Source organism: Podarcis gaigeae, assembly GCF_964106915.1.
Source record: "Podarcis gaigeae genome assembly, chromosome: 10".
Taxonomy (NCBI): Eukaryota; Metazoa; Chordata; class Lepidosauria; order Squamata; family Lacertidae; genus Podarcis; species Podarcis gaigeae.
This window is the reverse complement of record NC_139686.1, coordinates 70,245,264-70,272,149: the sequence shown is the minus strand read 5'-3', so window position 1 is coordinate 70,272,149 and position 26,886 is coordinate 70,245,264. Positions and strand designations below refer to the sequence as shown.

Here is a 26,886-nt window from a genome sequence, read left to right as displayed (position 1 = left end):
TCAGAACGGGAGCTCATCTTTGCTTTTCCAACTGCCAATCACCACAGGCTGCAATATGTCTGCTTCAGCAAAGTTAGAGCAAAGCAAAGCAGGTCTGTACAGGTTAAACAATAGACTCTTACTTTTTATTCCCAGCATTTTATCTTTATGTATGAAGTAGTATTTTTATTTGGCAGAATATTCCAGCATGCAATTCTGCATCTGAATCCCAAAGTGGCACTGTCTTTTGAGTCTCATGAGCTATTCCTGAATGTCTGAATTAGCTGAGAGAAAGAAGAGCCAACTGCTGACAAGAGAGAAAATCTTGTGAAAGCAGGACAATGGGGAGAGGTGAGAAGGAAAAGAAGGGCATTCTGGAAGCAATTAAAAAAAAAAAACCCTTGTGCTTAATCTAGCAGGATGTGTTGATGTGTGTGTAAAATATTGGGGGAGGGGTCACTTATCATAAATAAAAACTAGAAAATGTGCTCATCTGCAGGTTCTGAATATAATTTTGGTTCCCAGTTTGCAACTCATTGTCTACCCTATAAACTTAATACATACATACATACATACATACATACATACATACATACGGACCCCTGACCATTAGGTCCAGTCGTGACCGACTCTGGGGTTGCAGCGCTCATCTCGCTTTATTGGCCAAGGGAGCCGGCGTACAGCTTCCAGGTCATGTGGCCAGCATGACTACACTGCTTCTGGCAAACCAGAGCAGCGCACAGAAATGCCGTTTACCCTCCCGCCAGAGCGGTACCTATTTATCTACTTGCACTTTGACATGCTTTCGAACTGCTAGGTTGGCAGGAGTAGGGACCGAGCAACAGGAGCTCACCCCGTCGCGGGGATTCGAACCGCCGACCTTCTGATCGGCAAGTCCTAGGCTCAGTGGTTTAACCCACAGCGCCACCCGCGTCCTACAGACATACATGCATAGACTTAATAAATAAGTTTTAAATACCACAATGGATTAAGCATTTAGAAACATGAAGAACTGTGCGAAGAACTGTGCGCTGCATATGGAATTTAGAGCAAAGGAGATGTTCTATTGCTTATGCATATCACAGCAAGCCAAGATTTGAAGTTAAAAAGACTCTCTGGCATTAACTCAACACGGATTATGTAGCACTTTGTACCATTCCCAATTTTAGATGTCAGTTTCAGAGATTGAGAAATAAGAAGCGTCTTACAGATGACTTCATGTCATCAGCAAAGTTGTCTTTTAAAAAAAAGTCTTCTTCTCCAATTACGTTGTTGGTTGGGGCATCAGTTAGTTGATGCTGCATCCATCCTTTGCCACAGATTTGGCACCCTCTCCTCCCTTGAAAGCATGACCTACTTTATAAACTGTCCCCAAATTTCCAACATCTTCACTAAAAGAATTAGTAGGTTCCTTATGTAAACTATCATTTATGTTAATTTGAAATGTTTCATTGTGTGTTATTAATGGAAGTGTGCCCTCTTAAAAGCCAGGTAAACAAAACATGTTCTGACTATGTATCATATGCATCAATGTGGACTAGTGTTGTAAGAATAAAGTCATAAAATAGCAAAGCCAGAACCATTCCCCTCCCTCACACACACATTAAGATATTTTTAGAACAAATAAGACTGAGAACTGATATTTTGAGTATCAAAATTTTTGGAAACAAAGCACAGAGTGACAGAGAAAATGAAATATTTGTTCAGTGTTTGTAAACTATTTTTCAAGAACTAGAAATATTACGTCCATTTTTCCTGTATTTATGAAATTTAACATATGAAAACAAAAGAAAAGAAAAAACACATATACAGTATTTAAAAGCTTAACAGACATAATCTGTAAAAAATGGATAAATTATAACACTATACAGTTGCAAATCATTAATAAATTTATTATTCAATAAACAAAGATAATCTTTCTATGAACCTCTTGATATAAGATCTAAAATAACTTTTTGGAAAATATGTTTAACAAAATTAACTATTTCCCAAATCTTCTTAAACCACCCAGATTTGTGTAATGCATGTTTTCGTACAATTAGCAACAACTATTTCTAAAAGTGTAAGCTACCAATAACCGAATGATTAATTGTAAATATACCTGTTCTACTTACTCTTTTAGAAAACCTAGTAAAACTTTTCCAGAATCCAAAGTTAAACCAAATTAAGGGGGTACTGTCTATTAGACAAAATCTCTTTTCATGCATCTTTAAAAAAGCTGTGTTAAAAAATTATCATGAGAAGACTGTCCAACATATTTGAATAAATAGTACTAGGTGTATGTGAAGTTAAATACCACCTACACTAAGTTTTCATTTAAGTCTGTGCTGATCAAATTTGTTGCTTCATAACAGAAAATTCATATCCATTCTTTATCTTGCATATTGCAATTTAGAACTTTATCTATACTGACTTTTCTCATTACTGTATTTAACTTACTCATAAGTAAGTCCCATTGTGTTCAAAGCATTTACTACCAGTTAAGTGCAAAGAGGATTAGTTTCATTTTGCACAAGTTCAGTACTGTCATTTCTGGCAAATATCATTTTGATCTAACTCTGTTCAAAACACAATATTCAAGACATTCCAAGTGAAATCTGAAAATAGTAACATGTAAATATATATTTACTGTTCTGGTAAGAATAAGCAGTAACATTTTCTGTATGCATTTATGTATCTTGTTGTAGCACAGCTTTCAGAATCTGATTGGCTTTTTCACTAAAACCTGAAGGTCCACCAAACAGGGATGGAACAGAATAGTTAATCAGAAAAAAGGTGGAAACACTCTTAAGAATTTAGGTACAGGATGTTTCCGAGTCTCAGTCCAGAAATTTGTCATCAGCATTAAAACCAAATTCACTTGAATAGTTTAAGCATTGCAGATACTGAAAAGGAATCTGCTGGTGTAAGAGCAGAAAGACAAGATAATAAAGTAAAAATAAATTCTGGCTCTGTGAGCCATTTCAAATGTCTAAGCAACTGCTTCAAAAGTTTTGCACTTTTTTATTAAAAAGTACTGTCACATTGATTTTATTTTCTACTATAATATAAATGTATTAAATTTGGTTCTCTTCTTTTCTATAACTTTGTGATCCTGTTTTGTATTTATTTGTTTGAATGTTTATTGGAAATTGCCCATGTTATTTAGCTGAATAGTAAAAATAAAATATTAACTTACAACTAAAACAAGTAATGATTAAATCATTTAAACAAAGGGCTAGGACAATGAGTTTCGAGTCATATCTTGAAAACAGAAAGCTCTATCCTAGCCATTTCACCATGAACGCATTAACATAATTAGATCATTCTAAATTCATGATCTCAGTGACAGGTACAGACTTGACTTTTAAACGAGTTCTGTAAATGTCAAAACTATCCCATCAGTGACCACACAACATTTTTAAATCAACATAGGTAAGGTAAAGGTAAAGGTACCCCTGCCCGTACGGGCCAGTCTTGACAGACTCTGGGGTTGTGCGCCCATCTCACTTAAGAGGCCAGGGGCCAGCGTTGTCCGGAGACACTTCCGGGTCACGTGGCCAGCGTGACATTGCTGCTCTGGCGAGCCAGAGCCGCACACGGAAACGCCGTTTACCTTCCCGCTGGTAAGCGGTCCCTATTTATCTACTTGCACCCGGAGGTGCTTTCGAACTGCTAGGTTGGCAGGCGCTGGGACCGAGCAGCGGGAGCGCACCCCGCCGCAGGGATTCGAACCGCCAACCTTTCGATCGGCAAGTCCTCGGCGCTGAGGCTTTAACCCACAGCGCCACCTGAGTCCCTTAAATGAACACAGGCTCATGCTAAAATTAAATATATAAATAAGGCCCTACAAGAAATGATTTTCTTGTTCCCTGGGCAACAACAGGGCAACTCCTCAAGCTTTGGAAACCTTTTGTTTTCATAGCTCACACTCATATGTTCACCCAACTTCAGGACATTAGTTCAGTGTGGGTTGAGACGTGGACATTAAACTACTGTGCTGAGACACTGAACAACCCAACCCCTTATCCCTCCTTTTCAAATAAGTAAAAATGCAGGAACCAGGATCCTGCCTCTCAAACATGGAAAGCATTTCTGTGCATGTTAGCTCTCCAGTAACCAAAAGAATTAAATCCAACAAATATATTCAGAGGATTTACAGTATAAGTAGTACAGAATATATAATTGTTCAGATACACCTTGGCTTAGATTGACAGCCATGACACCTTAAATTGGAGTCTATGAGACACAACATGAAAACAACAATTCTCTGACAACATCTACCTCTTTTTTTATATTCATGTGTCAAGGAGAGGGGGGAAATGTTACAGCTATTCAGATTAAGATTAGCTGTACTCTGCATTTCCCAATTGTGTAGAGTTTAGTTATGTTTCTTTGCTTCTGTATTGGAAAAGCTTTATAACAGCTAACCCTTTTATTGAAAAGGATTCTGAAGTGTTATAAAATCAATTCAATGCCTAGTAATTTAAAGTTTAGCTTTTGAAGCAATATTTTCACACCTCCTTTGGAAGCATTGGTGTTGAACCTGGTCAGACACAAGCAGATGGAGATTTCTATATGGGAAGGCACTTTAGCAGTTAGGAGTTTTCCAAGAAGTCAAACAAGAGACTAATTGGTGGAGCCACAGAGAATCTCCCTCTTCCTTCCTTTCCACGACACCAGAAGTCTTCGTCTGCTGTACAAGCAAGGAAAAGTTAGACTACAAGTGCTTCTGCAGCAATAGAACCCCTGCACTGTTCTAGAGCTTGGGTTTCTGATGTAGTACTCTCAGGCACAAATGGGTTCTTACTATAGGCCGGGTCATTTTCCATACTCCAGAAACACTCCCTAGTACAAAGCACTTTTATAATACCATTTAAACATGCATTAGTGCTCCAACACTGGGAAATCAAGTGATGAAATCCCTGTGAAAGGAAAAGGAGGCCTGGATAAATTACTCTTGACACACTAGTTGCCTGAACTGTACTTCATATTCAGAGATGCATAAGACTATCCAGGTTGTTTGGTCAGCTGTCACTACCATAAGAAACAAGCATCTTTCAGAAAGTTTGCTACTACTCTGAAAAGCCAAATATATCTACAATTTATTACATTTTATTCCACATTTCCTCTAAAAAGGTTAGACTAGATGACTCTCGGGATACCATTCAACTCTACAATTGTATGAGTCTATGAAACACTTTAGTGTGGAGTACATAGTTTCCCTTCCCTTCTCTCCACTCACACAAACACTTTTTACTTTCTTGTAACTTTATAAGATAGGTTAGGCTGAGAGATAACAACTGACCCAAGGTCACCTAGTAAACTACATGGCTGAACCTGCTTCTAGCCAATCCAAGTTCAACACTATCTGACCATGCTAACAACAATCTATGGGTTACAAAAGCTCTAAGTGGAATACAACATTAATTAGAAATATTAGGAAAGCATTCTTCATACTGGTGTGATTAGAAGACCAGTCATGTATTATTATTTTTACTAGACTGAATGTCTAGAGTTATTTTTTTCCATCTGTTGTACACCAAAAGCATGACAGGTAGAATAGAGTAAAGAAAATCAATTATTTTCCAGTTTGCAGAAATTTTGCTATATTTACCTGGATATAATACATATTCACACTACAAACTTGAATAACCTGTGATGTGCCTCAAAATTGCTCTTGTACAATCATTAAAAGAAAAATGTGATACCTATAGACTTAAAGATAGAAGCATTCTGGGTAAGTTAAAAGAAGTGAAAGGTTTACTGCTGTGCATTGAAAGCAAATGTAAAGTTAAGCACTGTTTGAAAAGGACAAGAATCTACGTACAGTACATGGTTTTACAACTGAAGTTACATGTGATAGGGCAGCCATATGGCTTTTATACACGTTTGCCTAGTTCACACATGACGTTGCAGAAGGCTGGTGGTGGTGCCTTTTTGTTTTTTACATGAAAGGAGCATACAGGTGAGGAGAACTGAAGTATTTCCTGGTTTACTTTACTGTGCTTCACTGGTTTACTGAATTTTGTCCCCAACTTGGCTTCCCACCCAGGATCAGAGATGGGCTTTAAAAAATTTCTCCAGATATCAGAGCATAACAAGATAAGCTGAAAAGTGGATAGTTTCACTCCACTCACCCTTGAGCTTCATTTTATATAAACAAACTCCACACCCACACCTTATATGTGAAGAGGGCAGACACGTGGCAGCCTCATCACATTTAGTCAGGTCCTCAAGTATTTCTCCCCCACTCTATGTAGCCTTTATCTGTGATAGATATCCTGCCACTAAACAACAACTAAGACCAATGTAGTGCCGTTCCTTACAAAAAGATCAATAGGAACATCTCATTTGACAAAAAAAATGGATTAATATTTAAGGACACAAGTGAACCTCAGCATTCCACAATGATTATTTTTCAATGAACTGACGAATCGAAGGCTGCAATCAAATGTATATCTGACAGTAAACCCTAGACTCAGCGAGACTTATTTCTGAGTAAATATTTTTTACTCAACACTGTAAATCTCCTTTTAGTGTAATCCAGAAATTTCATAGATCAATACTGTCCTATTGAATCAACAGGGGTGAGCTGCAAAATGCAACTTTGCAATGTTAACCACCACGAACTATTCATCTCTAAAATGTATCCATATCGACTTAGCACTGTTCTGCAATACAGTTAAGGCTTGCTAAGACAGAGGTGGGGAAACTTCTCTTCCAAGCAACATGCACTGTAGCAGAGGTGAAAGTGGGCAAAGCAACAAATGTAATTTTTGCCTTTCTATAGTATGCTAGTTTCTACACACACTCCTCTTTATTCTCCATCCAGGCAAGCAAGACGAATTATCAGAGCTCAATGGCATGTTTCAGCCATGAAAAAACTCTTGGGAGTAAAAAAACAGGGTTAGTAAAGGATGTGGTCTGGGGAGAGTTCTGAGGGCCAGACAGAGAGTCCTGCAGGCCAAACATTCCCCATCCCTGTTCCAACATGTTAAATTCTGTTGCCTGCATTTCTGAAAAAAGGAGTCCATATCTATACACCAGCTAAGATGGATACTACTAAACTCCTGTTGGCAACAAATGTATCAGTCTGTCCATTTGCTATTCTATTAAGCAATAATTGTGTGTGGTTGTGGGGTGCATTTAGTATTCTTGCCAGCTGCATGCATGGAAGAGAATATACATGTTTGGTGGTCCCCCTTGACATCACTCGTTATTGGCTTGCAGATTTCCAGAAGTGCAAGTCAAGGAGCTAATCCCGCCAACTAACACTGATCCTACCACACCCCATTTCTTTGCACCTGAAATTTATGCAAGCCTATGCTGGTTCAGTTATATACATTTAGCCAAGCTGCCAAGTTCCCTATACAGTACTGAAGTAAAGAGCCAGACTTCTCAGCTGCATCAGTACCAAGTGGAGTCTAATAATGCTACAACTGGGCAAGGTCAGTTAGACAGTTAAATTGTTTGGGAACAAGTGCAGTTTACTTCCCCATAAATAAGCACAAAACTGGGCTAGCTGCATCCTATCCAGCTCAAAGACATATTGATATTAGATAGGATATCAAACAGCTTTTATATGATCATCCCATTGGGATTTTAAAAGCAGGCGAAGTTGCGCTCAAGTTTACAGCACTTTTACAGTTTCCATAATCATTAGGTGACTGCATTATGGCTGAAACCGTATATGCTGCAAAATACAAGTCAGCCATTTCTAGTTTTAAAATGAAAAACAACATTTTGAACTCAGCACATCATTTTGAACATTCAAAACACTTACACTGCTGTAATATGCTTGGCGTTCCTGCCACAGGGCATGAGCTATCACTATTAACCCACTTAATAAATGCAGCCTTTCAACGAGACATTAATGTATATACTCATAATCAAAATTTAATCTGAACCATAAAACGGCATTTCATTGCTAAGATGCCCATCTGACTCTTTGCCGCCAGCTACGAGGCACCCTTATTTCCCTAATAGGTCTGAAAACCTAAGGCCTCTGGCAGCTTCCACCCACGGCAGTGGCCGTTTCCACACCCCCTTTTTGACAGGAGCCGCCACACAGCGCTGCCGTTGCCGCTTCCCTTGCAAAAGGTACCCGCCACCAGCAGCACGACAGACCCCCCGCCGACGGAGCCCACCAGCCTCAAATCTCCCCCAGGCGTAGCCCGATAAGACGGGAGGACGAAGGGCACCCACCCCCCGCCGGAGACACGCGGCCAAGCAGCGAGCCAACGTGTTCGTTCCCTGTGCCGCCGAGTCAGCCATTCCGGTGTCAGACTCGCTAAAGAGAGCAACCATTTCCTCCTCCTTCTCCCTCCTGAATGCGGCTGCTTTCCTGGGAGCCCCGAGTCGGCGCGGCGGGTAGGCCGTTTCCCCGCCGCCGCCGCCGCTCCTCCCGCCCCGCTCTCGACGTTTCCCCGCACCCCCGGGCCTGCCGGCTGCCTCCCCCGGGTCACACTCCGCTCACCTTCCTGGCGGTGGCTGTGGCGGTGGCGGTGCTGCTGTTGCCGCAGCAGCGCTTTCACGTCGCCGTTCTCCTCCCGGCCAGCCGCGCTCGGGCCGCCGCCGCCGCCTCCTGCCGCCGCCACCATCGACGACCCAGGCAGGGCCCCGAGTTTCCTCTTCTCCTTGTCCCGCTTTTCCTTGGGCCTCTTGGTCTTGCTGCCGCCGACGCTGGTGCTGTTGCTGCCGCCTCCGTCGGCGCCCGAGGCCAGGCAGCGGTGGGAGGGCGGAGGCGGCGGCAGCAGCAACTTGTGGGGCAGCTGAGGCGGGAAAACGAAAGACCCGCCGCCGCTCGCCGCGCTCCCGCCGCCGCCGCCGCCCGAAGAGAACGCCGTGAAACTCCACACGGCGGGGCTTCCGTGTCCGACCGGGGTTGGCGCCCCTGGTATGTGCGGCGGCGGCGGAGGCTGTTGCTGCTGCCTATTACTGCCGCCGCCGCCGCCCTCGCCGTTAACGCGCTTAGGCCCCTTGAGCGTCCGCTCTTCTGCTCCCTTCATGCGCTTGGCAGCTGGCGGGAAGCCGCGCGGAGAGGCCCTGCTCTCTGCCGCCAAGTTCGAGGAGAAGGGCTCCGGCTGCGGCGCTACCACCGCGCCTCGTCCGGGACTCGGTGGCGCCGCCATTTTGAGATGCTGCTTGTATTTACCTCACGGCGCTCGTCGCTTGAGAGAGCCCGGGCGGTAGAGGGAGGAGGGGAGAGAGAGAGAGGGGCGGGCTCACGGCCCGCGAGCGCCACTCTCCCCTCCCAATGGAAGCGGCGCCAGGATTGGACGGACAAAGAAAGCCGCCAATCGCCGAGCGGGCTTTGAACTCGGGCCGCTGCGGCCCGCCTGGTCGCTTTCCCACAGCAGCAGCCGCGGCGGCTGCCGCCTCGAGTGGCGCAGTTAGAAAGGGGAGGCCGGGCGAGTCGGAGCTTGTCGCGGATTCCGCGCGTTACTTCAGGTGGTTTAGGGGCAGCGAGAGGCGGCGGCGAAGCTGGAGAGGCGACCGGCCACCTGGGAAAGGGCGGCGGAGGCGGCGTCTTCCATCTCTGCGGCGGGTTAGATTTCCCTTCCTCTCCGCAGCGGCTGCGTTGCTCGGGTGGCGGAGCGCAGGTCTTCCCACGTTGCCCTTCAGAAACGGGTAACGTTCAGCCGAGGGTTGCAGGCGAGACGAATTTCGGTCGCCAAAAACAGGCGTTTGCGCTTAGTCGGGCCGCGCTCTCGTCTCTTCTGAGGGCTGAGCGTGTGGCGCTGAGGGCGGCCGCCATCTTAGAAGAGGCATCTCTCCCTCCCCTCTTCCCTTCCCTCTCCCTCACACAAGAGAATTACCCCTCCTAAGATGGTGCCCGTGTACAAAAACCACTACGGTGTCGTCGTCGTCCGAGAACAGTACGTTTTTCTTACCAGAGATATACAGAGACGTGTGTACATTATTATTTTTGAGAGCTCTATAGCAGTAGGTTGCAGTTAAGGCCTACTAAACTCAGGGCGGGGGACTTGTTTCTGAGGAGGTGGTCTGACTTATAATGCTTTCAGGTGGTTAAAGCGTTTCATGCGCGCTGCCTGGCTGCGATCCTTACAGCAGCCCAGCAAGGCAGGCGTGGGGGACCCGTGGTCTTCCGCATTTTGCTGGGATTTCAACGCCCACGGGCCCGAGCCAGGGGTAGGTAAGCAGGGATGGGAGCTGTAGTCCAAGAACACCAGGACTCTGTGAGGAAGCATGGCAGGGAGGTGGGAGAGGGACTGGTGCTGAAGAGGAAGGGGGCAGGTGGGATGGGCAGAGGTTTCCACTGCAGGGCTACAAGCAAGGACACTTGCCTGGAGACAAACACTGTTGAACACCGTGGGCTTTGCTTTTGAGTAAACATGCAGAAGTTTATGTTGTAAATTTTGTGCAGCAGCCATAGACTGAAGATAGTTAAAAGTGGATTAGTTGCCTCCCTCTGTTCTTGCAATAACTCTGGTTAAATAGTTGATGAGGTGATATATTCTTGCCCTGTGCCCACCTCAAGCGGAAATCATTGTTCCTCCTTATAATGCTGTTGTACAGTTACAGTATGCATAATTATCTATTTATGTGTGAACGCTTTTAAAACTCAAAAAAACCCTGAAGCTCTTCTTACACAAATGGTATTTTAAAAATTAAGAATAAGATCAAATATAGTATACTTGGAGGACCATTATTAAATAATGCTTAAATATAACTTACTACCATACCTCAAAATAATCTAGCTTTCTTGTTCTGGATAGTGGCTAATGCAAATAAAGTTTCTATGTACGAGGGTCGCTCATTAAAGATTTCCCTTGACCCACTTCCAGTTATCGTAGGAGGATGAAATTGCATGTGTACACATGTATACACCTCTCCATAGGTAATGTGGTAATTTGTAGCTCTGAACTCATAACAGTTTCTGTGCTACAAATGCTAATGTGGAGTAATGTCTGATAATGGAACCAGTCAAATGCAGAGCGGTTATCAGGTTCCTGTACTTGAAAGGGTGCACATCACAGGAGACGTTTGATGAGATGAAAGGGTCTTATGGGGAGGATGCCCCATCGTATGACGTAGTCGAGCATTGGCATCGTCAGTTCAAGTGTGGCCAGACTTCAGTGGGAACAGCTCCCATTCCTGGGCAACCACAGTCCGCCATTGATGAAGACACCATCCAGCAAGTGGAGGCTGCTGTTTTGGAGGATCCATGCATAACTGTTTGCCTACTAGCTGCAGATGTCATGATCAGTGTGGGACCAGTGTGGAGTAATGATGATAGATTTCCTGGAAAGGGTATAACAATTACTGGGACATACTACACTTCACTGCTGCAGAAATTGCGGAAGGCCATCAAAATCGAGAGGCCATGAAGTTATTTTTGGAAGGGCAAGCTTTTCCCAGACGATAACAAGTCGTGGCTTCTGAGGCAAACTGCTGACTTCTATAGACAAGGGCTCCACAGCTGCATAAAGCAATGAGAGAAGTTTGTGACTCATACTGATAGCAATGTAGAGAAGGACTAATAATTGCCCAGTTTTGTTTGTCTCAGTCTGTGGGAAGTACGTCAGGGGAAATCTTTAATGAGTGCCTCTTGGATGTGTTCATGATCTATCTTTCCATCATTTCCACCATATATGTATGAATCTCCTTTTGTTTTGTTACACAACCAGCACTTTCTATTCACCTTATCTCTTACCATTCTATTTCCCCAAAGACTCCAATAAATGAATCCAAATTGGATGGCCATTTGTCATGGAGGCTTTAGTTGAGATTCTTATATAGCAGGGGGTTAGATTAGATGACCCTGTGGATCTCTTCCTATTCTGCAATTATTTGATTCCATGAAATACTCATTTGCACCTTGTGCTTCTGCATAGGCCTAATATTATTGGTATTCCTCAAAGCACTACACATGTCAAAATTTCTGTTTCATAATACTTTTCTAAATGGGGATTCTCAGTCCTCCTTACAGACTACAATTGCTGTTATTTATTTGCACTTTTTTCTATCTAGATGAACTTAGATATAATTTCTTGCCATTCTTGTCTAGTGTAAAACTTGTAAATTTTGGAACAGATATACCGTTGTTGTTTTTTGCTCTATAAGACTCACTTTTTCCCTCCTAAAAAGTAAGGGGAAATGTGTGTGCGTCTTATGGAGCGAATGCAGGCTGCGCAGCTATCCCAGAAGCCAGAACAGCAAGAGGGATTGCTGCGCAGCGATCCCTCTTGCTGTTCTGGCTTCTGAGATTCAGAATATGTTTTTTCTTGTTTTCCTCCTCCAAAAACTAGGTGCGTCTTGTGGTCTGGTGTGTCTTATATAGCAAAAAATATGGTATAAGCTAGGCTCTCCCCCCTCCCAAAAAAATTCATTCATAAAAGCCCTACTCCAATCTATTTTACGCTATTTCCACATTCAGGGCTAAACATGTCATTATTTTGTTTTTATACAGTATGTGTAGCATCCTCCTCACGTTCATCAACATCATCTTCAAGAACCTCAAGGCAACTTGCATATAAAAACAAGAATCACTAAAAACAGAAAAGTCAATCCTTAAAATACAATTAAACATTAATAGGATTATAACTGTATACATATATAACACCTGTTTAAAACATTACAATAAAAACAGCATGGCACCAGCCCTTTAATGAAAAGGAGTCAATACCGAAAGGCCTATAGAAGCAAGAAAGTCTTCACCTGCTGGCAGAAGGTCAGCAAGGAGGAAGCCAGTGTAGCTTCTCTAGGAAGCAGACCAGATCCAGGTGCTTTTGGAAGAAATTGATTTTCTGGATCCATTTCAATTGGGGCTTAGGTCCGGTTTTGGCACAGAATCTGCTGTGGTCACCCTGTATGATGACCTCTGTCAAGAGAGAGAGACAAGGGAAACACATCCCTGTTAATTCTTCTCGACCTCTCAGCGGCTTTCAGTACCATCAACCATGGTATCCTTCTGGAGCGACTCTCCAAACTAGGGGTGGGTGACACCGCTTTGCAGTGGTTTCAGTCCTACTTGGATGGTCGTTCCCAGAGGGTGTTGCTTAGGGAATGCTTTTCAGCCCCAAGGAACCTTCAATGTGGGGTTCCACAGGGCTCAATCCTATCCCCTACGTTGTTTAACATCTACATGAAACTGCTGAGGGGGTTATCCAGAGGTTTGGAGCACTCAGCTCTATTTCTCCTTTCCATCTGCAGGTGAGGCAGTGGAAGTGCAGGACCAGTGTCTTGCCTCAGTAATGGACTGGATGAGAGCCAACAAACAAGCTCAATCCAGATAAGACTGAGGCACTGTTAATGGGTGTTTCCATAGAGCAGATAGGCAGGAGATTGCCTGCTCTTGTTGGGATTACACTTCCTCTGAAGGAGCAGGTTCATAGCTTGGGAGTACTCCTGGATCCTTTGGTGTCACTCGAGGCTCTGGTGGTCCATCTAAGCTCCTATTTTTCTAAAGGGACCTCTGGCAGTTAAGTCCGGTTGCGAACCACTCGGGTTGCGGCGCTCATCTCGCTTTACAGGCTGAGGGAGCCGACGTTTGTCTGCATATCGTTTTTTCTGGGTCATGGGGCCAGCATGACTAAGCCGCTTCTGGCAAAACCAGAGCAGTACACAGAAACACTGTTTACCTTCCTGCTGGAGTGGTACCTATTTATCTACTTCCACTTTTGGCATGCTTTTGAACTGCTAGGTTGGCAGAAGCTGGGACCAAGCAATGGGAGCTCACCCTGTCGCAGGGACTCGAACCGCCAACCTTTTGATCAGCAAGCCCAAGGCTCGGTGGTTTAGACCTATATCTTGATAGGGATAGCCTCACTACTGTTGTCTATGTTTTAGTAACCTCAGGGTTAGATTACTGCAATGTGTTATATGTAGGGCTGCCTCTGAAGACGGTTTGGAAACTTCAGCTAGTGCAGAATTCAGTGGCCAGGTTGCTCACTGGAGCAAGACGGTTTGAGCATATTACACTGATCCTGGTCCGACTGCACTGGCTACCAATTAGTTTCCAGGCCCAATTCAAAGTGCTGGTTTTGACCTATAAAGCCAAATGGCTCAGGACTGCAATACCTCAAGGACTGCCTCTCTCCATATGAACCCTGGGATCAACTTCTGAAACTATTTTTCGTGCCTCCTTGAGAGATTGGAAAATGGGCCTTCTCTGCAGTGGTTCCATGTCTGGAATGCTCCCCCCATAATACACCTTTAGGCACCAGGCAAAAACGTTCCTTTTTAACCATGCCTTTGGTTGATTTCATTGACAAATCCTAAACCCTTTTAAAACTTGGGGTTTTTTGGGGGGTTATTAGGTTGTTTTTATTTTGATTATATATTTTGTGGTGTTATATTTTGATTTTGTTCTGTGAACTACCCTGAGACCTCCGGGTATAGGGCGGTATAAAAATTTAATAATAATAGGAGTTCCAAAGTCTGGGAGCAGCCACCAAGAAGGCCCTCATTACAGTTCTTCCTTTAATGAACCATTCTTATATTTATTTGTTTATATATTTATCAATTACTTCAATTAGTCATTGGTTCAATTACATCAATTGCTATTAGTTATCCACTAATAGTAGTTTTAAAAAATAGTCAAAGAATAAGATTATTGGTCTTTAGTCTATTTTTCCTACATTTTCCCCATGTTTCCGCCTTGTTGCAATAGTCACATTTTTAACAGGCTAGTGGTTACTAGAAATCTGTCCTGTGAATTGCAGTCATGTCTCCCAGTCACTATGCTGAAAGAATGCAGAGATTATAGTTATATTCCAGGTTAGTCCAGAATGTATGGTATCTGTATTGGGTGTATGAATCTATTTCAGATTTTCCTGCCCTAGTATTATTATGGTATTAATACCATATAACTATTTCTGGGTAAGTGGCATCGTCATGGTTTCCATAGTTCCTTATATAAAACTTATATAAAAAGAATAAGGGCGGAGATGCTTCAAATGTGTCATGAAGCAGTAAAGCCTGCTAAACTTTATATGTGGTTTTGCGGGGGATTTATAGAAGGAAATAGCAGGCCTAGTAAAACTTGTATTTGCAATCAGTTTAAAAGCTGAGGTATTTGCAATCAGTTTAAATGTTTTTTGACCAGTAGTGTTTAGGTCGGGAAACCTGCAGCCCTCCAAATGTTGCTAGACTACAGGTTCTTATTCACTGCACATTGGAACAGTAGTGGACAGTGGAACAGTTAAGATTAAATTGTACTAATTTCTGCCCTAAATAGTTATTTTTAAAAAGCTTACAGTAGAAGTCTAAGGGTAGTAGTCTTCTAGACATATCTAAATTAATGAACATGATGAGTTAGGTTCATTAATTTTGATGGCTCTTCTCTGAGTAAAACTCAGCTGACTGCCATGTTTAGCATAAAAGTGGCAAGAGAACAGGCAGCTAAACTGATTTTTGCTGCTAATTTGACAACAATTATTGACCTAGCAGACACTTTGAAAGTGGCAGAACATCTATTAGGCTTCCATATCTCTTTGCCAAACTTAGGTGAATTGGTGGGTTTTGTGATGGCAACTGTATCTAATGTAGGAAATGCAAAAATTGCCTCCCACAACTTCACAGAGCTTTATGTGGTACTGTTCTACAAAAACATTTGCATTTGAACATAAGGCAGCATAGCAGTAAATCCCATTAAAGTCTTTGGGATTTATTTCTGGGTAAACATTTAAAGGAGCAGTCTTCACATATCACCAAATTGTTCATTTGTTTGGGATAAGTCCAACATACTTAGTAGTTAACTTAGGGTGGGGATTGCCAGTGGTGGTTAGTCTCATCTTTTTCAGTCCAATGGCTCAGTGTTTTTTGTTGTTCTTTTAACAAGGAAAAAAGTGGAATGTCTAGTTTCTTTATAATTAAACTTGTCTCTTACACATACCCTAATGCTCAAGTAAATTGAACTTCTAAGTTTGCTTAACAATCACTGGTCAACAACAAATTTGTTGTCTGCGTTTTTTCAGCTGATTTAGGATGAATCTGATGCGCTGAATCCAAAAATCACATTGGTTTCCTCAATCAGGTCAAGTTTTTGAGCTATGGCCACATGTCGGTTTTTTTACGTTTTTGTTCACATGTACGCTTGTGTGGAGCATTTTAGAAGAAGTTGGTGGGGGTAAAATGCCATATTGAATAATTGTTTTGATTGGAAATGATTATTTTAATGACAAGAAGTATTCGGGTCCGATAGTTCTGGGTGATTATGTCGAAAAGGGATCAGTTTGAAGTCATAAAACCTTGAAATCTTCCATAAATTGGTGCGGCAAAGCATAAAGTTGGGGGATCAAAACTAAGTTAATGGGGCAGCCGCCCCACAAAGTGTATAGGGAACTCCACCTATTTTTGTTTTGCAGGTGAATGAGATGACTTCAGCCAGAAGATCATGTAGAAATAAGCCCGACGTGTTCTGCTACATATGTGGAGAATACACCATTGCTCCTAATAGGAAGCCAGTCACAAGTTTCATAAGGCGTGCTTACCATTCTTATTTTGGTATTAAATTTGGTGACCAGGATAAAGCTTGGGCGCCACACATGGTGTGCAAGGCATGCACCGAGACTCTACGTGGGTGGACCAATGGCAAGAGGAGTCTGAACTTTGGAATTCCCATGGTTTGGAGGGAGCCGACAAACCATGTCACTGACTGCTACTTCTGCGCTGTTGATGTGACGGGGATCAACAGAAAGAACCGGAGCAGCCTCAAGTATCCTGATCTTCAATCAGCAAGTCGTCCTGTAGCTCATTGTGATGAAATTCCAGTGCCTATCTTTGGAGAACTTCCTGACATTAGTGACGAAGATGCCTCCAGTGCTGAAGGACATGAAGAAGAAGAAGTGGTTCTTGAAGATGATGCTCCACATCCATTTTCCCAAAAGGAGTTGAATGATCTAATTCGCGACCTCAGCTTGTCAAAGGACTCTGCCGAACTGTTGGCATCCAGATTGAAGGGAAAAAATCTCCTCTCTGACAAAGAGACTCTGAAGAGAGACCTCCCTGCCGCTGAGCGTTCCAGGAGTTCCAAGAAATGGAAGTTCAAGCCCTGAAGTTTGAAAAATCATGAAGCAACATGCAATTTATGTGTACTTACCTTTATCAATGCCCACCATTCAGTTTACAGTAATTGATGTTTCTATCAGGTAATCAATATATGTTGTTGGAAAAACATTTTTTTCTCTTAAAAACATATTTAGGATGATATGTGTTGACAAAAATCAGCTGATAATGCCACAAAAATGTAATCGATTTTGTCACGAGATCTGATTTTTTCAAATCAACATAGCACAAAAACCTGACCTGATGGAGAGAAACGGATGCCATTTCCTGATTCAGCAGTGCAAAAATACCCTAAATCAGTTGTAGAAATCTAGACAACATTCAAAAAGTAAAAAAAAAATGTTGCCCAGTGATAGTTAAAGCATTTGAAAGCAATCATTTTCTATTTGTTTAAAAATAAGTACTGTAAGTAATATATCATTCATTTTGCCCCCTCTTTCTATACTCACAGAGGTCATCTCTGACTAGAAAAAATTATATTTTGGCTTGTCTATTAAATGTTGCAGGTTTAAGGTGCTTTAATGTGACTCATGAGAGACTTCTCAGTTTGAGAATCTACAATAAATGAGGTAGAATTTCTGATTAATACTGTTTTAAGCATAGTCCAATTGGGACGCAGGTGGCGCTGTGGGTTAAAGCCTCAGCGCCTAGGACTTGCCGATCGAAAGGTCGGCGGTTCGAATCCCTGCGGCGGGGTGCGCTCCCGCTGCTCGGTCCCAGCGCCTGCCAACCTAGCAGTTCGAAAGCACCTCCGGGTGCAAGTAGATAAATAGGGACCGCTTAACCAGCGGGAAGGTAAACGGCGTTTCCGTGTGCGGCTCTGGCTCGCCAGAGCAGCGATGTCACGCTGGCCACGTGACCCGGAAGTGTCTCCGGACAGCGCTGGCACCTGGCCTCTTGAGTGAGATGGGCGCACAACCCCAGAGTCTGTCAAGACTGGCCCGTACGGGCAAGGGTACCTTTACCTTTTACCTTTAAGCATAGTCCAAACTTGGAGGTATGAGTAGGCTAGGGATATAGCATCCTATATAATAGAGTGAACTTGATGAACAAGTTTCCAAAAACAGGTTGATTCAGCTGCAACAATTCCTCAGAGTTACAAAAACAAGCCTAGCTCTTCCTGGGCATGTACCTGCCTTCTTTTCTCCCCTCGCCCTCCCTGTGGAGAATTTGTAAGCTCTTGGTTCCATTTTGGATTACTGCAGGATGCTGGGTTGACTGAGTCAGGATGAACTGTGGTTAATCACAAAAAATAGCCTACAAAGGTTCCTTGTTTTCACTTACCATAGCTAAGATTGGAAAATGTTTAATTTTGAGATATGATGAAGGGTGTGCAAGGGTGGTGGGAGGCTAGATGTATTGTCCCATGTCACAGCATTACATGTTAGGATGCACCCACTGGGAGCGGGCATAGCAGTTATATAGGTAGGATCCAGAGAATGAAGAATATTGTCTTGAGTTTATTCTATACTTTTCCACTGTTGTCACACAGATAAGGCAAACTGGCTGTTTCCTGACGTCAGTCGCATTACAGTGTAAGCTGTCTAATGTAAATTTATGAGATAACTAGGAAAAAAATGGAGGTGCTGCAGGCAAAGAATGAAGAACATGTGGATGAACGTATTTATAGATAAATCACATCCATCTCAACTTATGGGAACCAATAATGAGAAAATGCACAGTGCATTTGTCTCTGGAGCTAATGACTTCACTTGGTGACAAAACACTGCAAATTTTGCATTGCTTATTCACAAAGGCAGAATTTGAAAATGCTTGTTTTCTTTTAAACAACATGCCAAACTTCTTTCTTTCAAACTTCTTGCTAATTGACCTAGAAAATAACATGCACTGCAACTGCATGGATTACAAATTTGTTCTTCCTCCATAACCTAAGATTTTTCTCAATTTGTCCCTCTTTAAGATCTAAAAGTCACAGAAATGGATTGTACTTTTTTTGTCCTTTTTTGGTATACATTTTGAGATGAGGTCAATACTAATGTTATGTATACTTGCTGCATTGCATTTGATGGGACTATCAACAAAAGAGAACATTAAAAATGACATTTTAAAAATCCATACCAATTATTTTATTTTCTATCAATATATTTATAATTGCCTGAGATGACCATTTGTGGAGTTATACATGGACCTATGCATTTCAGTTCAAAAAACTTGGCATTAAGAAACCTTATCTACACATGATAGTTTTGAAATAAGTTGTTTTTTATAAGAATCCCTAGATATTTTGTGGAATTATTTTGACAAATTATTACAGCTCATTTTAGTGGCTTTAAAAAAATCCAGACTCTGATTGAATGATTTTTATAGTTGATATTGAGATAGCACAGTTTCTTACCTTCAACATTTCCCTCCAAAATATAAGTTTGTACTTAATTACATTTCCTTTCATGAAATATGGAATTCTTTACTCAGGGATAGAATTGTTAAACCCTAAACTATATATAAACTGAAATATTCCCCAAACAGATCACAGTTGGTGCCAAAGGGGAGCAGCAGCTTGTAGTGGTTGGCAGATCACTTTCCCCCCCTTTTATAGTAGGAGCTAGCACCCCGCCCACTTACTTGTCCACCCCACCTGCCTGCCACACCCAGCCCCTTTATACCTCCTCTCCTGATACAACTACACAACTTTTAGCAGACATCTGAAGGTAGCCCTGTAACAGGAAGTTTTTAATGTTCAATGTTATATTTTTATATGTGTTGGAAACCACACAGAGTGGCAGGGGCAACTCAGCCAGATAGATGGGTGGGCTGTTACTACTATCATCTCAGCAGACCTCCCAGTCACAGCTGCTACTGTCATTTTAAACAGCAGGCTTATCTCCCCTTTCCCTCCCTAGCAGCCATGGTGGTGGCTGCCCCTCCCCTATCATCTGTGGCAGCGACGGGGAACATAGAAACGCTTGCAAAGTTTGCACCATACTGATCCTTTCAGCCTTGGAAATCACTGGTTGAAAGGCTCGGTGTGGGTCACTTTCATCTCTGTAAATCCAGTGGCTGGCTTGTCCGGACTGGCTGCTCACTCAGGATGCCTGCCCACTTCTGGGGACACCCACCCACTCACTGGCCTGGGTCACCCATCTCCTCCCTGCTTGGTCTCGGATGCTGCCATGACAGCACAGCAGTTCTTGGGCTAGTGTGTTGTCGTGGTGCGGTTTGCAGTACCACCACTCAGCAACCACAAACTGCTGTGGGATTATATTACAATGTTATGTATGAAGGGATACCACCCCTGCTTGCTTGGTTTGTCAACCTCACCCACCTGCCACACCTTGCAGTCCCTTATCAACCCCTCCCCTCATAGTTCCTTCAGTTGCACACATACATCCTGAACATTTCCCTAAACCCTAACATTTAACTCAGGAATTAGGCCATTACCTTAGGATCTGGTTACCTCAGGATCTCCTGCACTTAACTTACTAGTGTATAAAGATCCTCTGCAGAAACCCCTGTGGAATTTCACCTTACAACAAGGAAGAGGACCTTTTCTGTTGTGGCATCCAGTCTTTGAAACAGCCATCCCCCAGAAGATATGTACCAAAAGTGATGCAGTTTTGGCACATTCTGAAAACACTTTATGTACTAAGGATATCATCTATTGTACCCCCCAACGCGGTGTCCTCCAAATGCTTCAGACACAATTTGCACGCTTCCTGGCCAAGGCTGATGATTTGTAGTCTAAAACATCAGCATGGTTTTAGGTTGGAAAAGACTGCTCAGTAGAAAAGAAAAGGGCCCAGCTCTCTGGCAGTGCTAGTCTGAGGACTTGGATTTATGAAAGCCTAACCTCCACTTCTCAGTTGCACTCAAGACGTCACTTAGCAGTTGACTATTGATCCCTGAATTCTCATGTGACCATCTAATTACTACTGCAGTACATCCACTTATAGTCAACATTCAACTTTTGATGTGTTTTTTTTTAAAAAAATGCACCAAAAAAACCAGTCAATCCTTCCAGTTATTTGCTGGAGTCTTTTCTTCATTTGCCACTGGAGTCATTTTTCAAATACTATACTTCGCTTAGACTCTTTGAACTCACACACAGTCTCACTGGGAACTCAGCCTGATTAGCTCCCTGGTTTTGGCACCAATGTCTGTAGCCACTCAAGCCCTTGAGTCTTTTTGCTGTGGCAAAGGAAATCCTGCTACCTTTTGGAAAAACTCTTACTCCTGGCTCCATTTGGCATTGTTTTCAGACTACAGTGATACCTCAGTTTACAAACAGCCCTGTTTACGAACTATTCGGTATAAGAACTCCACAAAACCAGAAGTAGTGTTCCGGTTAGCGAACTTTACCTCGGTCTATGAACGGAAGTCAAACAGTGGAAGGGCACCAGTGTTCTCATTAGAGAAAGCGTGCCTTGGTTTAAGAATGGACTTCCAGAATGGATTAAGTTCATAAACCAAGGTACCACAGTATAAAGAAAAGATACGTTGCTCCCCCTTTTAACAGTTTACTCACCCACTTTCCAATTACCATCTCATTTCTCTGCCTTTCCCCCGAATGCCTCCTTTGCCTCACACATCTCACAACTCATCCCATCTCACAACTCATCCCTTCCCCTTCACCATCCCTTGCTTTTATTATAATGAATTCCATTTTGTGGAAAAGCTTTCAGTAGTTAAATTGTGAATTGCTTTTTGTTTCACATTCTCAATAAAACTTGTTCCCTGGGGAAAAACCTGATTCTGTTTTTATTTCCTGTGAGTGCCTTATAAGGCTGCTTTGCTACTAAAATCATAAGTAATACACACCTGTATTTCAGCAAACCTTTCTGACCACAGACCATCTGCTGGCATAAATAGAGCCATAGTCACAAAGGTGCCTCTACCGCTACAGGCAAATTTGTCTTCTCTCCTACCTTCCAAAAATCATTTTGCCCAAACAAAGGGCAGTTGTGCCCGTCCTGTGGAATGCCATTCCGTCAGATCTCAAGGAATTAAAGAATTATCTGACTTTTAGAAGACAACCAAAGGCAACCCTGTATATGGAAGTTTTTTTATGTCTGATGCTTTTTAAGCTGTTGGAAGCCAACCAGAGTGGCTGGGGCAACCCAGTCAGATGGGTGGCATAAAAATAAAAAAATTGGGATTAGTAGACTTCTGGCCAGTTTAAACAATTTCCCCAAGCAAATAAGAAGTTCCACACATTTGGCCTGACCAGTGTAGTCAAATTTTTTTACCATTGTCATTGCAACGATTCCACTTGTATGGGGAGAAATAGTGTCTTGACACCACTGAAAGTCAGGAACAATTTCCCCTCAAACCTCATGGAGAAAGGGGTGCATGCTGTAACAGGCGTGTTTGTAGTCCTCTGGTTCATTATTTATTTCTTTGAAATTAGTTAGCAACCACTCCTGGACTAGATCAAGTGCCACATTGTTATCTTCAGACCCTGATGGGGGCATTCTAACACCCAAGAATTGATGGGAAAGACCAATATTAATTTTAATCTGAAATTCTTATACAGTATGAAGTGCCTTACTGAACTCAAAAGACTAATCCTGTTTCTGTGTGTGTTAGTTTGGCAGGACTTTTATATGGAAAACATGAAAGCATAAACTCTCATTTTAACACTATAGCATATCTCTAAAGCATCATTAGGTTCCCCCCTCAACTGCTGCCCTGTGCATGATATCTGAAACACCAGTAAAGAAGTGAGTTATTTAATTTAAATATTCTCTTAATACAGAAACAAACACATATGTGTAGTGGATCCTTATGAGAATAAATCTTGAATCTGTATATTTTCAATAGCGGAGTAGAAGAGCTGGGGGGGAGATTCCACATCTGGCAACCAGTGTGCCCTTTTGGTTTCAGATAGTACATGGTCATATTGGGGTCATCCTGCTGTATAATTTGCTTCAGGCGGTTAATTTGGTCAGAATCAAGTATACAATTCAAAGTTAACACTAAATACATTACTTCTGGTAAATGAGCCACAATAGCCGCTAGAGGGCCGTGGAAAATGTGTGTCTTGGGCTTTTTAGGCTCTCTACCCATGTACTATCTGAAACCCAAGGGGCACATTGGTCGCCAGACGTGAAATATATTGGGATTCTTTTCGGCTCTCCTACCCGACTACAGGAGTTTTACACACACATCATGTGAAGGGGGGTGAAGGGTAAGAGTGAAACTCACTGGTACATTGAAGTTGTCTCAATGATCTCTTACCAGTGTGGCTCTGAAGGGCTTGTAAAATAAATATACACTCTTAAATGCTTTCTTTTTAGAAGCTGATTCTACATATTCTTAACAGATATATTACAAATGATAACTAGAGTGAGTTGAAGTGTTCTCTTTTTTTACTGGCAGTTCAAATAAGTTGATATGCTGATCTCAATCAGTGAACATATTCATGCTAAAGTCTGATATTTTCAAGGCACTTATGGACTCCATGACTAGATGAAAACCAGGACAAATTATGACTGACAGTGAAACTGTATATAATATAAAAATAACCTTTTGCTTACAATTTACAAAATGTATTACAATCTTCATCTCTGCTATCCTGTAATTGTGGATGTGCGCCCAACTTTTTTTTTTAATGAAAACTATTTACTAAAACATTAGGGCAAATAATTTACAAGGTACACAAAAAAATTAGGTCATGCAGAGATTTCTTACACCTTCTGTTAATACTTTATGATTGCAGCTTTATCAAATTATATACCTGCTTGCCCTGTACATATACAAAATAAAGTGTACATGGTAATTAAACGTTAGCAAAAAAGTCCATAAACTCAATTTGTCAAAAGTTTCACCATATTAACATGTCTATAAACAGTGTGTAACAGGTTAAAAGACATTAAGGCAATAATACTTGAAGTAACAAAATAAACCATATGTAATACTTTCTCCTAAATGTAGTAAGGCAGATTGATGGCCCCAGCAAAGTTAGATTACAATACTAGAAAACACTCTTGTGAATGCTTAATGTTTGTGTGGATGTATAGAAGAGTGTACCATTGTGTAGTTGCATGTACACTGTGTTAGTCCCAAAAAATAAAAAGTGGAATACTATTTATTGATCGAGTTCAGTGGCACTTGGAATATTCCAGTATAATTTAAAAATGTCCATTTGTTCTTGCATCATGTCCATTCTGAAGGTGGTTCTCTCGGTCCTCTTGGTTTTCCACAACGGTTACCAAAACCTAAAAAAGGGAAAGGGGAAAAGAACTGTGATAAGTTGAAAGAACGAATGTAGCAAAAGAAAAGAAATATTGCTAATGAAAAGCCAATATACGAAAACATATGAAAGATAGGACTCTGCTGTTTTGAAACAAGTTCTCAATCTAAGGGGCTTTGCTTCAAGTGTTCATTATGCTTCAAGCACCTCGCCCAAAAGAGCAGAAGAAATGGGAAAAGGACAAAACAAGCAGGCATGTTCATAAAGCAACTATCACAACCCGTGTGAGATGCCTCTCATATTATTCCCTGTGGGAATAATAAATTGTAAAAATTAAGAGTCTGAAATACTTCTTACATGCTCAGCTTACTCACAGACTTAAGTAATTTTCACAATTACTGACTGAATTTAAAGTAATCTTTCCTGCTGAACCTCATCCAGATTAATGGTGCTAAATTATGCCCATATATCTTAGACCTTGTGTAACATTTTAGTGTCACTAGCCTAACAAAGTTTCATCCTAGTTTGACATCTCAACTATGTGCTGCAATTCCCACAATTATTACTGCTTATCCACAATGAATTCAACCTTTAGCTGTTACAAAAGAGATTTTGTGGCTACCAAGAATAATACGTTACATTAACCATTGGCCAAATAATGTACATTATGTATTTTCAAAAGCCACCCTACAAGAGTTGTGTACAGATCAAGTAGTTTGCGATAACCAAATGCTAGAAAACAATAAAAAGCCACCATTTACCAATATCTGTAGTCTCAACTGGAACTTCTGGTGTTGGACCTCTTTTAACAACAGGACTGGAAAGAGGAAGCTGAGGTATAGTATCAATCTGTGATTTGTCTGCTATCTCAGGATGATCTGGGGAGGAAAAAGAAATTCACTGACGCATAACCGTATTTGCAATTCTAAGTATTCAGTTATAAAAACAAATTTCTGTTAATACCCAGTTTTGTCCTAAGTATGGTTTAGAGTGTTTCCAAAGGCCTAGTATTATAACACTAAAAGCAACGTTGTAGATACTGCCTTGATAACTGAAATACTTTGTTCCTTAAAGTTATATCCATGTTAAAAGGCATCATTCTGGCTTCAAGACTAGCACGTCAAAGTCTCACACACTGGAAGACAAATAAAAAGATATTCTGAGCAACGCAAGGAAGGGCGTCTCATTTCCTGCACTGGCATGTTTAAGTGGAGCTATCGATATTGTGAGCTGCATTGTAATGGCCATTGGCTACTGTAATGGTTCTAGGAGTTGCTCGTGCGTAGGTTGCCGCCGCTCCTGGCTAGGTTGCCTGGTTAAACCCTTTCTGTCTGGACAGCCCTTCACTCCGTGGCTGTTTCAGTCGCTGGCAGAATCCGTCAGTGGGCGTTTCTTGAACTTCTTCCAGCAAAGAAGTTCTTTGACGCCAAGTCTCTGCCTACTCTCCCTGCGCGGAAGTCTTCTGCGCAGGGTGGGTGTGGGCAGCGGAGGACCCGTGCTCTCCCCGCTGGTCTCCGGCGAGGAGTCCTGGAGCCCCCTCGCCGATTCCCCCATCTGCCCCCCTTTACTCCTGGTGTTACGCTGATTTCCTTCCCCAGCCAATGAGCTGCCTCTCTCCCTGCTGGGCCCTTCTCCAGCATCGCTTTGGAGCCTTGCCTCTGCCTCTCGCTCCGATGGCAGTTCCCTGACAGCTACAAACAATAAAAACCTGACTGATTGCGATGAAATGGGAAGCAGTTGCACTGAGAGAGAGTTGTGCACATGAAGCTTCTAGATCAAGGCATTCATCTGTCAAAGCCTCATTACATGGAACAGAATTTTTTTCAGAATACTGGCATCCTACTTGAGGAACTATTAATTAACCAGTGTTTGGTCAGAAGCTACTCTCCTGTATTCTGACCTAGCTTAAACAACCTTCACAAGGACAGCTGCTATTTATAAACAAAAATACTGGTCAAGTATGAAAACCTGTTCTGCTCACACACAGGATTATTCAATTCCCCTTTCAAACAGCAGTCCCCTACGTCCAGTCTCAGAGCAGCAGCCCCATAGGCCTAAGATGTTACAACCAGAATGCTATTTTGCTTTCCCCATACATAAGTGGAATGACTTTCTAGATGCATTTAGGGTGAGAGAAATCCACCTATTGAAGCCAAGTAGCAGCATATTTCAGTAGCTCAGCATCTCATTTCATTAACAAAACATCACGTCCCTTTTAAAGTTAAAAAACGAATTGCTTACCAGGCTGTGTAGTCGCCATTTTCAATCCCTGTTAACAATAGAAATGTTTTTAAGTTGGTTCAAAAATATTTTACTGATTCAGATAATGATTTTTTTATTTAAAAAAATCACATTCTCTAATGCTTCCATTCACACATAAAATGCCTAGATGAAAAAAGAGAACATAGCGCCTACAACTTTAACAGGTGTATGAAAGAGAAAGTTCCTTTTATGCATATATGAAAGGTTCAGGAATGCTGGCTACTTTTTCACCTGGCCACCGTATTCATATGCTAGATGCCTATGTTCAATTGGAAGTATCAACTTTTAAAAAATGTTACTGCACAATGAAATCCTACAAAAAGTAAAGGCTGATCATTCCTTTGGCATTTCTGCTACTGCAACCATAACATCTAGGCAGTTTCAAAATAGTAGTGTTCTTCAGATGCCAGTAAGTCTATATACCACACAAAGAAGCGTGGCATATGACTCCATATGAAACCAGCACTTCCAGCAGTCAGGGA

The 26,886-nt window shown here is 42.0% G+C and overlaps 3 protein-coding genes across 9 annotated transcripts in view; 1 reads left to right on the top strand and 2 right to left on the bottom strand.

Moving 5' to 3' along the window:
- RSBN1L (round spermatid basic protein 1 like) overlaps positions 1–9,092 on the bottom strand; it is a gene marked incomplete at its 5' end in the record, with an annotated part of 43,183 nt that extends 34,091 nt beyond the window's left edge. The window contains one exon of the mRNA XM_083701428.1: positions 8,438–9,092. Coding sequence (XP_083557554.1) covers positions 8,438–9,092 — 655 coding nt within the window. The remainder of the gene's footprint in view (positions 1–8,437) is intronic.
- A 125-nt stretch (positions 9,093–9,217) lies between these two features.
- LOC310826554 (uncharacterized protein) lies at positions 9,218–19,068 on the top strand (the record flags this gene model as incomplete). Of its 4 annotated transcripts, none has more annotated exons than XM_083701644.1 (3): positions 9,218–9,508; positions 16,293–17,594; positions 17,972–19,068. In XM_083701644.1, the coding sequence occupies 2 exons, from the start codon at positions 9,218–9,220 to the stop codon at positions 16,980–16,982; spliced, it is 981 nt and encodes a 326-aa protein (XP_083557770.1). In that variant the 3' UTR covers positions 16,983–17,594; positions 17,972–19,068. The 4 variants fall into 4 exon arrangements, 1 of the variants encoding a protein (XP_083557770.1); XR_014555844.1 differs by having other exon boundaries at positions 9,474–9,591; XR_014555845.1 differs by lacking the exon at positions 9,218–9,508 and adding an exon at positions 9,712–9,839.
- Positions 19,069–23,300: 4,232 nt separating this feature from the next.
- PTPN12 (protein tyrosine phosphatase non-receptor type 12) overlaps positions 23,301–26,886 on the bottom strand; it is a 57,942-nt gene continuing 54,356 nt past the window's right edge. For all 4 annotated transcript variants that reach the window (XM_083701450.1, XM_083701451.1, XM_083701453.1 and 1 more), the window contains 3 exons: positions 26,384–26,411; positions 24,904–25,020; positions 23,301–24,167 (listed from right to left, as the gene is read on the bottom strand). In XM_083701450.1, the coding sequence (XP_083557576.1) occupies positions 24,106–24,167; positions 24,904–25,020; positions 26,384–26,411 (207 nt within the window). In that variant the 3' untranslated portion in view covers positions 23,301–24,105. The remainder of the gene's footprint in view (positions 24,168–24,903; positions 25,021–26,383; positions 26,412–26,886) is intronic.